Genomic DNA, 10,390 nt, shown 5'->3' with positions numbered 1-10,390 from the left:
GGTCCTGACCTAATGCCATAGGTGGGTCGCAACTTGGACATTTTTGAGTGGGCTACAGAGCATATGCCTACCCTTAAACTTTAGAAGGAATCCCCTTACTATTTCATTGAGTTCATCCCCAATTGTTGCATCTTTTTGTTGGCTTCGTGTTTTAAAGTAGGCCTACATGAAAAATGCTGATTCGTTCAGAATGTGTTTGTTGTTCGGGGTCGTGACTTAATGACCAAAGCACATGTGGGTCATAAGGACAAGTTGAGATGAGTTACTCACAATGTGTTTTCAAGTATTTCTTTTAATCAATGGATTGAAATCGTGGACTGATCAAAGTTCAACGAACTCTGATCAACTCTCCAAAATGTTGCAAAAGACCCTTAAACATTAAATCGGCTCTCGACGGGACATGCAAGCACCAACGATCCACTTTAAACAGCGTCTTCTATTTTTTACCGCATTAAACGTTTAGCTTGTTTGTTGATGTTTCGCTTTGTTATTGCAGTCTGCAGTGATCCTGTCTCAGCCCGACTGAAACATGAGTCCAATGTTCCAGATCAACAAGCCACTGCATGCAACATCAAAAGTATCCCAGCAGAGACGCAGACTCGCAACAACACCCCTCGTCGGAGTAGGTTACATGTTCTATCTATGTTTTTAACGATAAGTAAATAGACATGGACTTACCCCGATCAAACATGTCAAGATTATGAAGCCCCGCTTCAAACATGAGTTGACTTTACTCATTGTAACGTTGCGTGTACTTCACTGTGCAGGAAACGGGTCCTAGTCGATAGAAAACACACGATGGAAAAAAAGTGAATCTCTGGTATGGTTTAATTCGCAGGCTCTTTTTTTTTTGCAGTCGAGGCAATGGCCAAGATGTTAGTAAGCCCTCGCAATAGTGCTATTACGCCCAGCCTATAACGTCCTGTAACGTGGGTAACAAGGGAGGGGCCACACTATTTACAGTCTCTGAGAGGACGGGCCAGATTGTGTGTGTGCGTGTGTGTGCGTGTGTGCGTGTGTGCGTGTGTGCGTGTGTGTGTGTGTGTGTGTGTGTGTGTGACGTGTGTGTATGTCTCTCTGTCTGTTTGTATGTGTGTGTGTGTGTGTGTGTGTGTGTGTGTGTGTGTGTGTGTGTGTGTGTGTGTGTGTGTGTGTGTGTGTGTGTGTGCGTGTGTGTGTGTGTGTGAGAGAGAGACACGTGTGTGTGTGTGTCTCTCTGTCTGTTTGTGTGTGTGTGTGTGTGTGTGTGTGTGTGTGTGTGTGTGTGTGCGCGCGTGTGTGTGTATGTGTGTGTGTGTCAAAGAGAGAGAGGGAGAGAGAGAGCGAGCGAGAGAATGGCAGAGTGAAAGAGAGAGGGGAGGATATTACATCATGGCATTTTAGGGAAAGCTCTGGAGATCCCACTGAGTCTTATTCAACCAAGGGGAGTTTGGGGCTGTCCCACGTTTCTGCGTCTTGAATCATTCGAGCTCTACCAGATTTGAAATCATCGAAGCATAGATTGAACATGACATGCAAGAATTAACATGTATAACATGTCATTCAAGTCACTAAAGCCACAAATGGCTTGGGATGGGAAGAAAATAAAGTTTTGTTTTTGTTTTAAGCAAGAGATACTCAATAAGTCATAATCAGAAATAGAATAAACTATATTCTTGAAAGGAGCACAATAAATACTTGAGAAACTATTTCTCAAGTATCTTTATCTTTAAAAAAACAAAACATGAAATATAATGGATACTTTATACCAGACATGTCGGTATAAAGTATTATAAAGTATTACGCTTTACTCATGATAGGCTGTCAATCATCAAACCAACACACCGATCCGTTCAGTTTCATCGAAAACAAAATGGCAGACTCAGGCCCACAATGTCATTTCACTAAGTTCAATGTAAACATTTGGCACTGGAACCAATCTACTCTGTTGGAAACTCTCTTGGAGGGCTTGAAGCTTCAGGCCTGTACAGAAAGGGCTTCACACCCCCCTCAGCGCCCCTTGTGGGACACATACTGCACGGCTTCCCATGCAGTGGATTGGGGCACGGGGCCAAGTGTAATAAAAGTATCACACTTTATTTAAAACAAAGCTAGACACGCGCAAGAACCCGGATAAGATAGTATGGACGTCACACACATTAAGGCGAGGATAGAGAGAAAGAATGCATGGGAGAGAGAGAGAGAGAGAGAGAGAGAGAGAGAGAGAGAGAGAGAGAGAGAGAGAGAGAGAGGGGGAGAAAGAGAGAGAATGCACTCAAGTGTGCTTATGTGTGTGGATGTCATACTGTAGTCTGTATGTGTGTGTGTGTGTGTGTGTGTGTGTGTGTGTGTGTGTGTGTGTGTGTGTGTGTGTGTGTGTGTGTGTGTGATAAAGCACTTGTCTGTTCTTGCTTTGCGGGAACAAAGGACCCAGTGGGACCGGTTCAGCTCCAGGTCACATGACCCGCTACATCAGAATAACCTATCTATTCGTCCATCTATCCTCTCCGGCTGTCCGTCCGTCCCCTATCCTGTCCATCTATCTCCTCCATCTCCCCCCTCTCTGTTCCTCTATTTCCGAGTGTTTAATCGATGAAGAGCGCAGACATCTGGAAAGCGTTCATTAATGGACTCTCGGCCAACAGCGCGTGCTTACGCAGGTCCGTGAGGATACGCAACGGAACACGCCTCATACACACAGAGGCCAAACACATACACACGTATGCGGTGAAGTCGGGGCATGTGTGCGTACACACACACACACACACACACACACACACACACACACACACACACATCGATGCTGCCTGCAACCCTAATTCAATTCTGTGACATACACACAGGCTGCCCCAAAGGAGTAATCATTAAAGACACACACCTACATGCACACACATACATGCACACACACACACACACACACACACACACGCACACACACACACACACACACACACACACACACACACACACACACACACACACACACACACACACACACACACACACACACACACACACACACACACACACACATCTGGAGGACGTGAATGGACAGAGGCATTCTTTGGTACAGAGCATGCTAGTGGGAAGCAGAGTTCAAATTAATTCCTCAGAAGAGCTGTCTTCTCCTTGTGTGGTTCGAGTTGCGTTGACACTGACAGTATTCAAACTAAAGGCGTAGGAATCAATAGTGCGTGTATGCCGAGCGTAGAAGAAATTGGAAGGGAAGGAAGTAAACAGGAACATACTTTGTCTCCGCTGAAATTAAAAATCACCAATTCAAATTGTATTCAAGTAAAAATACTAAAAAAAATGATTTAAATCAAAAATGTATATTAAATGATAATGTTAATGTCCCAGAAAACGTTTTTCTACTTATTTTAAAACAGCACCTGTCTCTTTAAACGCATCACGTCACGTGGTGCGGAAGAACAGCGCTGAGCGCTCTGCTTTCCACATGGTGTTGTTTACTTGCTGTGTGAAGTGTTTGTGCTGATACTAGTAGTGCTTATGTCCATATATCGTTTGTATAATCGTTTTTACTGCATGCTGTAATTCATTAGACACTCGACACATACTTTCTCAGCTAGATGGTCTGTGAAGAATGGAAAAACAAGTGTGTGTGACTGACGTTCCCAACTGCTTCATATCCGACCATGAAGGCTTTACTGGGACGATCAAAAACTACACCAAGGACTTTGTGGTGACTGAGATTGATATCCACCAGCAGTTAGTCAACACATTAGTGGTATGTCCTCAGAACATCGATCAGCGCAGTCCCGATGGCTTGCCCGCAAAGAGCAAAAAAAACACAAAATGCAAACAGGACAGCGCGGTCACCCCGCCAGACATCGACCCTCCCAGCCCAGTGGATCTGGACCTGAGAACACTTTTAGGTCTCTCAGTGTACGAGGAACTGGAACGGTTTCTCATTACGACACAAAATCACTCTGAGCCCAAGAGGGGTGAGCTGAACCCTCAGACCCAGACCCCAGACATGTCTCTGGGGTCTTTCCCTGAGAAACCCCAGAGAATGGCTGTCCACCGCGCCCTCCGACATCAGTTCCCCTCATTGATGACCGTCACCCGTCAGTTTGAGATCAGGGTGAGGGAGAACCCGGACTACCTGGAGCTCTCCAGGTTGGTCACGGAGGAGGAGTCGGAGGAGTTTTTCCGGTTCATCGATGCCAAAGCGCCGGGCTCCTCGTACACCTTTAGGCCCGACGACGTCAAGGACCGCCGGACCACCGTCCATCATTTCCTCAGTCGCAGGTTCGGCAAGCTGGTGGAGACCAAGAGCTTCAACGACCCGGGGGGCACTGCCATCTCAGTGCGCCTGAGGCCTCGCAAAAGGACCAAAGATGACAGTGTGGAAGAAGAGCAGGTCTACACCGGTTTGTCTCATCAGTCTTCAAACACACGTCACAAGCCATGTCACTCACAACTCGTCAATGTTATCGAAAACAAAATCGAAAAAACGGCCCCCTAATAGGGGGGGGGGGGGGGGGTCAAGTTTAAGGTAACTAACTCAGTAAGCGGTCTGTGTTAGAATTTGCTCCAGAAACAGCATCCACTGACCTAGCCTTGTGAGACCATCCTGATATAAAGGTTTGAGTGTCGCAATGATCTGAAGTGAGAAGCCAAATATTAACACGCAAGATCCGGATGGTCTCACGGGGATGGATCCAACAGTGGCTCTAAAAAAAGGGCCCTTTTCCCCAGTTAAACAGGGCCCTTGGGAGCCTCTTCCTTGGGAGGAAATGTTAAAGTGTTCTCAATCGTAGGGTCCGTTCTAGACGGGACAACGGGAAGGAGGGACGACCGTCACCGGTTCCCGGGGTGGAACCTGAAGGGGTCTGTCCCCAGTTTGCTTCACACCGTCGTCGTCTTCTTCTCCCCCAGCCTTCACGCTGCGTAAGGAGAACCTGGAGACGCTGGAAGCCATCAGCTACATGGCGGCCACGCTGGGCGCCGTGCCCTCAGATTTCTCCTACGCCGGCATCAAGGACAAGCGGGCCGTCACCTACCAGGCCATGGTGGTGAAGAACGTGCCGGTCAGAAGGTAGGCCTAGAAGGTTGATGCTACTGCTGGGTCCTTCTGGGTGATCAGCCGTCATGTGGTTCCACCCACCCCAGCGACTTCATCTTATCGCCCGGACCCTGCATTCAGCGCTAGTTCTAAGTTTCAAATTGAGCTGAGTTGCTCCTGAGTTGCTCCCCCCCCCCCCCCCCCCCCCTTACTCGTCAACAATCCCGTCCGCCCGCAATCCCATACCCCCCCCCCCCCCCCCCTCAACAATTCCACCCACGGACCCTGTTGAAATGTAAGCATTATAAGATTCTACAGAGTCTCACTCCGGCCAAAAACCAAAAATCATCCTGCCTACGGGCCCGTCGTTGGCTTGTTACGCCACTGCGTCCGTCTGAGTGTCTCTTGGTCTTCCCGTCTTCCCGCCAGGCTGACGGAGAAGGGGGCAGAGCTGGAGCGGAGAGGGCTCCGCGTGACACGCGTGCGGCCCGCCGCCGAGCCCCTCCATCTGGGGCGGCTGGCGGGAAACCACTTCGACCTGGTGGTCCGACACCTGCGGGCGGGCGGCGACGGCGACCAGCAGGGGGCCGGTCAGAGGGGCGTGGCCGCCGCGGTGGAGCGGGCCGTGGAGAACGTCAAGGTGAGGGTACGCCTCTTCAGGACCACGACCCCACCAGAGTTTGGAGTCTTGGGTTGTTGGTTTGATTGCTGTCTAAACATTTGGGAAGGGCAGTCTGGTAGGAGGTTTGACTCCGAGCAGAAAGGTTCCTGGTTTGATCCCCAATGTCAACCTGCTCCATCTAGCTTGTTTGGTTGTGTCCCTGCAGGCCAGAGGGTTCGTCAACTACTACGGGCCGCAGCGGTTCGGCAGCAGCCAGAGCGTCCAGTCCGACCGCGTAGGACTGGCCCTGCTGAAGGAGGACATGGTAGATATCACAGAGTTAGTTTTGTCTGGACCTCTGTAGAAGTAGCCGTCTCCTCGTGATCAGCCTTTGACCACCAGTTTTCTACTTAGTAGTAGTTCTGCTTTTTTGGATTATAAATAACCTGAATGATGCCAATCATGTTTAAACGTGTAAAAAAACCTGCTGTGTCAGTTGTCTGGTGGTTCATCGAGGCTCGTGGTATGAGTTGATCAGCACAAGTGCAACTTGCGTGTTTCCAATTTCCAAATCATGAACATTATTGGATCATTCTAAGTGTTTTGAAGCACATTGGTTGAATGGATCAAACATGAACATACGGTTCTTAAATCACCGCAGTGATCTGATGTCCTCCAGGTGGGAGCTGTTCGCCTGTTCTTCACTCCAGAAGACGGAGAAGAGCCCCACAACCAGGCCAAGAGGCACTTCATCCAGACCGGTACGTGCTGGTAGATTCATATTTACTGTACCTGAATGTACCGCTGCTGGTCCTGTTTACAAAACAAATGGTGCAAATATGGCCAACGTCACGGGAGAAATTCCATGACGTTGTCCTCTTCTGAGCCGATGAGAAGAGATGAGGTTTATTTGTGTGTATTTGTTCCTATTCTTTCTCTCCTCCACCTCTCTCTCTCACCTCATCCCTCTCTCTCTCTTATCTCATCCCTCTCTCCCTCTCTCATTGTCTCTCTCCTCCCCCCTCTCTCTCATCTCTCCCTGTCTCTCTCCTCACCCCACAACTCTCTGTCTGTCTCTGTGTCTCTCCCCCATCTCTCTCTATGTCTGTCTCTGTCTCTCTCTTTTTCTCTGTGCCTCTCCCCCATCTCTCTCTCTCTCTCCTCTGTCTCTCTGTGTGTGTCTCTCTCTCTCTCTCTACCCTCCACCCAGAGAACGCCAAGGAGTCTCTGGCCCTAATGCCCGCCTCCAAGGCCCGGGAGAGGCTGATGCTGAGGGCCCTTCACCGCTACGGCCCCGGGGCCGAGGGCTGCACCCGGGCCTGGCTCAGCCTGCCCCACGGCATGAGGGTCTTCTACCCCCACGCCTACTGCAGCAGGTGACTCCCACACACTTCCCATTGAAGATGACACAGACTGGTGGTGAATTCATCCCAGACAGGGAATTTCGGGATACATTGGAATTTGTTCCAATGGACTGCATTTTTTTTATTTTAGTGTTAGCAGATCATGGCTGAAGAATCTACTTGTGCCAAAGAATGCAATAATACGTAACCACTTGTAATGGAACAAGTGGTTACGTATTATTGCATTCTTTGGCACAAGTAGATTCTTCAGCCATGTCAAATGTCCAACGATGTATTGTTGCTGCCTTCTAGTGGTGATTAAAATACTTTTTGTTGACACAAATGCACTAAATGTCAGATAAAATGTGTTACCATGTTGTGTTCTATGGAGCTTGTTGACATTTATCTCATTCAAAATGATAATAAACTTAAACTTATAGTTGTTGCTTCTTGATACTTAGTAGATCCTGATGTCGATGTGTTGTGTTCTTGTGGTTGACAGGGTGTGGAACGAGGCTGTGGCCCACCGATTGGCTACTCTAGGCCACGCCCCCATTCAGGGAGATCTGGTGTGGCAGCAGCAAGACCAACAGGAAGACACAGGGGATTCGAACCTTCCACAGGTACGGACCACATCAACTCAACAAATCCAACGCAAATACATAAAAAAAATTCAATGGGAAAAACACAATGGGAAATAATGTGCCATAGAAAATGTGTAAATAAACGACATACATTGATCAACTATAAACCGTGTTATTGATTCATGTCTAGATTCATGTGGTGAGTGCTGAGGAAGAGAGGGATGGAGTCTACACACTAGCCCAGGTTTGAGCAGAGTACACAACCATCATGTTGAATCCTGAATTAACTCAATCAGTCACTACTCTTAGCTTTTGTTGTGTAACGAAGAAACACATTGTCACACATCAAAAAGCTGCTCTATGTAACAACTGTTTGTCACACATTATTTGTGTTCACTCTAGTTTTGATTGTATGATTTCATCGATCCCGTCCTTATTAGCCGCTCTTGATAAAATCTGTTGCTAAATTACAAGATGTTACTGTAGACTGAAAACAAAGCAGCAGTATTTTGCAGTAAACTCCACCTGATACATTCCAAGAATATGAAAATAATAAAGAAACACTACAGGTGTGTTATTGGTTAAAGGTGACATATAAGACCCCGAGGTGTGAGTGTGATTAGCCGTTACAAGCCGTCTTGCAAATCGGCCTCTTCTGATTCTCACAAGTGGGCGTGTCCACCTAGATGTGCGCTGCATAGATCAGTCTACCAGCCTACCCAGTGGACTGGAGCAAACGTTGCTCATCTATAGACCTCTGAAGAATAAGTCCCGCCTCTGAGGCTCCCGGTTCCCTCGGTCAAATGTCAATGGGGAATAACATGGGGTTTTTGAATGATCGTACATAACAAACTCTGTAGGTGGCGGAGAAGTAAAAGCTGCGTCACGTTTTGAACTACACACATTTTTCATCTAGTATTCAAATCGATAGTCGAAACTAGATGGAAAATGTGTGTAGTTCAAAACGTCACCTACAGAGTTTGTTATATGCGATCATTCAAAAACCCCGTCATTCTTACCCATAGACATTTGACCGAGGGAACCGGAGCCTCGGAGGCGGGACTTATTCTTCAGAGGTCTATCCGTCACACATCTAGGTGGACACGCCCACTTGTGATGTCAGAAGAGGCACATTTTCAAAACGGCTTGTCACGGCTAACCACACTCCCCCCTGGTGGTGTAACATGTCACCTTTTAACACCTTTTGAAGTCCCTAGCACTGCTCTTTTGAGACGCCTAACCCGCTATTCCTCCGCTCTCCGTCGTCGGGGACCAGGTGGTACTCCCCATGCCCGGGAACACGGTCAGCTACCCGCAGAACGCCATGGGGCCCTGGTACCAGGAGAGACTGGCTAGCGACGGCCTGGGCGACGGGCGCTTCCGCATCACCGGCCTCAAACTCAACCTGCCGGGCTGCTACCGCCCTCTGGTGGCCACCCCGCGCAACCTCACCCACCGGCTGCAGGAGCGTGGAGAGGAGGAGAAAGAGAAAGAGGAGGAGGAGCAGCGAGGAGGTGAGGGGAGAGGAGGTGAGGAAATGGAGAGGAGGAGGAGGGAGAGTGAGAAAGCACCACTCACCCTTGTCCTGAACTTTGACCTGGTGAGCTCCAGCTACGCCACGGTGTGCCTCCGAGAGATGATGAAGTGTGACGTTTAGTTTTGCCGTTCGGATCACGCTAAGTTTCTCTTCTGTTTTGTTCCTTTGGATAATTTCCATGTACTGAGTTTACTCAAATAAATAGAAAATATTTTCAACTTGAGTGTGATTTATTGCTCAGCTTCCACTGTTACAAGTACACGCAAATTCATCACGACTACGTCATCCAAAGACGTTGACCATATTTGATGTAGAGTCGAGAATCAGCCACTAGATGGCGGTAACGTACCACATTTGATGTGAAAGGATTTTCTTGAGTTCCTGAAGTGAATAAATATAACTAGTCCTGACAACACATCAGAATTAGTTGCAGCTAAATGTTTGCAGTTACATCGCACAGCATACCAGTGCAATTCTTATTCATTCACACCACAGGCCAGCGTTATTCAAACGGAAACGAAATGGATACGATCCTGTCTCCTCTGGCTAATTTATGGATACTTTTTACATGAGAATATTCAAATGTAACCGCCCATAAAATCCCCCCCTAATGAATAACCTCATGGTATGGCTTTGGGCTGTTTGTAATCCCTGTGATTTGAGGTAGTCTTATGTAGGAAGCAGCTGACGTAGATCTATTATATAGCCGGGTTATGACTTGCACACAGCGTTTTGTGTCTCAGGAGCAGCTCGATTTTGTATTTTTCGGAAAGTGCTCGCATCTGTTTCTCGAGGAACCTCTGTAAGCACTTCACGTCTTTTCAATTTAGCGATTTTTTTTTACAGTTTCCAGGTTTTTTTCCCCTTAAATCAGCAACAAAAAGAACAGAAACAAAAACAGAAACAGTTATTCGCCTCTTTGACAGTCTTTGTAGGCCTACTGTGCTTACAAAGGTATAACCTCTCTCGCTGCGTATAACACGTCGTCTCAAACACTTTCTTCACTCCTTTGACGATGACAGCGATGAGTGTTGCAGTTTTTTTTCCATCACTTCTCCAACTGCTCTAACAGGAGTCACATGTCGAGGGAACGACCACCCCATTACGTCTCCCTGAGGTGACATAACAGCACCGCGTCCTAAGTGAGAGTCCTAAGTGGATTCTCCTCCCCCCCATCCCCCCCACCTCCAAGGCGGCATGCGGCTCAGGAGGGAGGGCGGGAAGGTTGCTGGTTCGATCCCCGGCGGAGGTGTCCCTGAGCGAGACGCCCTCACCCTGACTGCTCCCGACGAGCCGGCTGTCGCCCTGCGTGGTCGA

General features: G+C 48.1%; 2 protein-coding genes across 2 annotated transcripts in view; one reads left to right on the top strand and one right to left on the bottom strand.

The window, feature by feature from the left end:
- LOC311363105 (tetraspanin-8-like) overlaps positions 1-903 on the bottom strand; it is a 6,105-nt gene extending 5,202 nt beyond the window's left edge. The window contains exon 1 of the mRNA XM_084483037.1: positions 679-903. Coding sequence (XP_084339163.1) covers positions 679-738 — 60 coding nt within the window. The 5' untranslated portion in view covers positions 739-903. The remainder of the gene's footprint in view (positions 1-678) is intronic.
- Positions 904-3,442: 2,539 nt separating this feature from the next.
- On the top strand, positions 3,443-9,193 carry pus7l (pseudouridine synthase 7 like; the record flags this gene model as incomplete). The annotated part of the gene is made up of 9 exons (XM_084483451.1): positions 3,443-4,373; positions 4,882-5,041; positions 5,438-5,648; positions 5,836-5,934; positions 6,289-6,370; positions 6,820-6,985; positions 7,455-7,575; positions 7,727-7,780; positions 8,813-9,193. Exons 1-9 carry the CDS (start codon positions 3,584-3,586, stop codon positions 9,191-9,193), a joined length of 2,064 nt encoding a protein of 687 aa, XP_084339577.1. The 5' UTR covers positions 3,443-3,583.
- Between the last annotated feature and the right edge of the window lie 1,197 nt (positions 9,194-10,390).

Source organism: Micromesistius poutassou (genome assembly GCF_964030765.1).
Source record: "Micromesistius poutassou genome assembly, chromosome: 18".
NCBI lineage: Eukaryota > Metazoa > Chordata > Actinopteri > Gadiformes > Gadidae > Micromesistius > Micromesistius poutassou.
This window is presented reverse-complemented; position numbering and strand designations above follow the sequence as displayed.